The sequence below is a fragment of the Volvox carteri genome (genome assembly GCF_000143455.1).
Source record: "Volvox carteri f. nagariensis unplaced genomic scaffold VOLCAscaffold_33, whole genome shotgun sequence".
Classification (NCBI taxonomy): Eukaryota; Viridiplantae; Chlorophyta; class Chlorophyceae; order Chlamydomonadales; family Volvocaceae; genus Volvox; species Volvox carteri.
In genome coordinates, this window is record NW_003307576.1 from 512,955 (window position 1) to 514,918 (window position 1,964).

General features: G+C 57.0%; 1 protein-coding gene across 1 annotated transcript in view; it reads left to right on the forward strand.

Moving 5' to 3' along the window:
- The window catches only part of VOLCADRAFT_118228 (uncharacterized protein), a gene marked incomplete at both ends in the record, with an annotated part of 7,732 nt that extends 5,997 nt beyond the window's left edge, over nt 1-1,735 (forward strand). Inside the window, 2 exons of the mRNA XM_002952893.1 lie at nt 212-532; nt 1,494-1,735. Coding sequence (XP_002952939.1) covers nt 212-532; nt 1,494-1,735 — 563 coding nt within the window. The remainder of the gene's footprint in view (nt 1-211; nt 533-1,493) is intronic.
- Between the last annotated feature and the right edge of the window lie 229 nt (nt 1,736-1,964).

A 1,964-nucleotide genomic window follows, 5' to 3' on the forward strand; every position in this document is an offset into this window, starting at 1 on the left:
AGGTCCGCATTGTTGAAAGCAGCTGTGCATCGCATCCCGGCGAAGGGTAACTGGCCCGATGTAAAACAAGCACACGTACACGCATATGGCACAGCTGCACCGCGACCCCCCACATACATACATACATACATACATACATACATACATACATACATACATACATACATACATACATACACACGCGTAGCGGGGCCCCACACCGGCCGCGCAGAAGCCCTCCTAACTCAGATTCTTAAAATCACATTACACACAGAAGTACATACGCACGAACAGGAACGTTACCGGGCCATCGACACGGACGTCGTCGGGCCGCGTAACCTCGAACGCCAGTACATCGACCGATGGCGAAACGTGCCCTTCGACCCGGCACGTGCCGAGTACGACGCCCCGCCGCTGGCGTACGACTATACGGCCGAGCGCTTCAGTGTACGGCGCAAGGAATTTTGGCCGGTGTTCCAGATCGACAAGGTGTTCGCGCGCTTCAATGATCCGCACAACATTGGCCACGAAAGCGACGGGCTCATCCTGCAAGGTGTGTATGTATGTATGTATGACGTTGATTACACTGTGGGCTGAAAAGCCGGGGGCCCAGGGCCGAAACACAGCGCGGGGGGCGGGTGCATACGGCTGGTCAGTCTCATGCACTCCGCCCCCGGGTCAGGCCGCACGGGAAACGACGGCCGGCACGCAACAGCGCTTGTTTGGCGCTCCAACTAGACGGGATCTATGCCCGTTGGTCTCCTAACATAAACGAAGTCGCAACTGGGGGGCTCTTCCTGCCGAACGAACGAACCGAGCATCTCAGAGAGCTCGCTACCAGGACCTGGGCGACCGGGAGCCCGACGAGTCATCCCGGGCTGGGGAGGTCACCAAGCTCAAAAATCCTCACGCAAAAAAGAGCGCAAAGAGCTCACACCACAAGACGCCAAACAGCCTCCTGAGACTACTACCCTCCTCCGCCTCTCCCTCCCTGGGCTAGTCCAGGGGAGATAGCCCCCGTCGAGGGGGTACCACCGCACAAGTCCGCGCCCTTCCACAGCACTGGGTCTAACTTGAAAAGTACTCAAACGGGAAGACCCTGCGGCCACGCCGGGCGATCAAGCCTCCGGAAACCACAGGGGGGGAGGGTAGCCAGCTCGGCGCCCCCCCAATGTATATATGTATATATGTATATGTATATATGTATGTATATATGTACGTATATATATGTATGTATGTATGTATGTACCTGTGTGTATGTGTGTATGTGTACATCACCCTGAAACCCCATCATTACCACCACCGCTACCACCATCGTCATAGCGCAAAGCATCTGCATTTTCTGAACAACTCCGCACATCCAGCATCTCCAATGTCCCCTCCTCCTCTCGGCTGGGTGCATTAAAATGCACACACGCATTAAGGCACACACACACATATGCACGTACGCATTTCTTCCGCGCTTTCTCCCCCCTCCCACCCCACCCACCCACCCAACCCCCTAATTAATGCAGGCTACGAGGACCTGTACGTTACCGGCACCTGCGAGCGGCTCTACAAGTGGAAGTTCGCCCACATGAATTCCGTTGACTTTCAGTTGCGGTGCGCCAAGAGGATAGGGCCCTCGGGGCAGCCGGAGCTGGATCCCAACGGCCAACCGGAACCGTTACAGTTATTTCTGTTGGATCAGAACGCGTCGCGGGGCCGGGGCATCGCCTACATTCCCCTGGCCAAGGTCGATAAGGACGGTGGGTGAGTGGGTGTGAGGTTAGGGGGCCCGAAACCTCAACCTCGACAAGAAAACCTGCACGGCTTCCTCCCTCCCCTTCCCCGCCGTCGGACGTCGGCAGGCGACTCATGCATTCTATAAATACCCCGCTTTATCCCCTCCCCGCCCCCCCTTCCCCAGTTCTACGTCTGGTACACTCTTGCCCTGGCAGCAGCTTCACTCGTTCGTGGTTCGTCTTTCCCCCCCTACCCCCTTC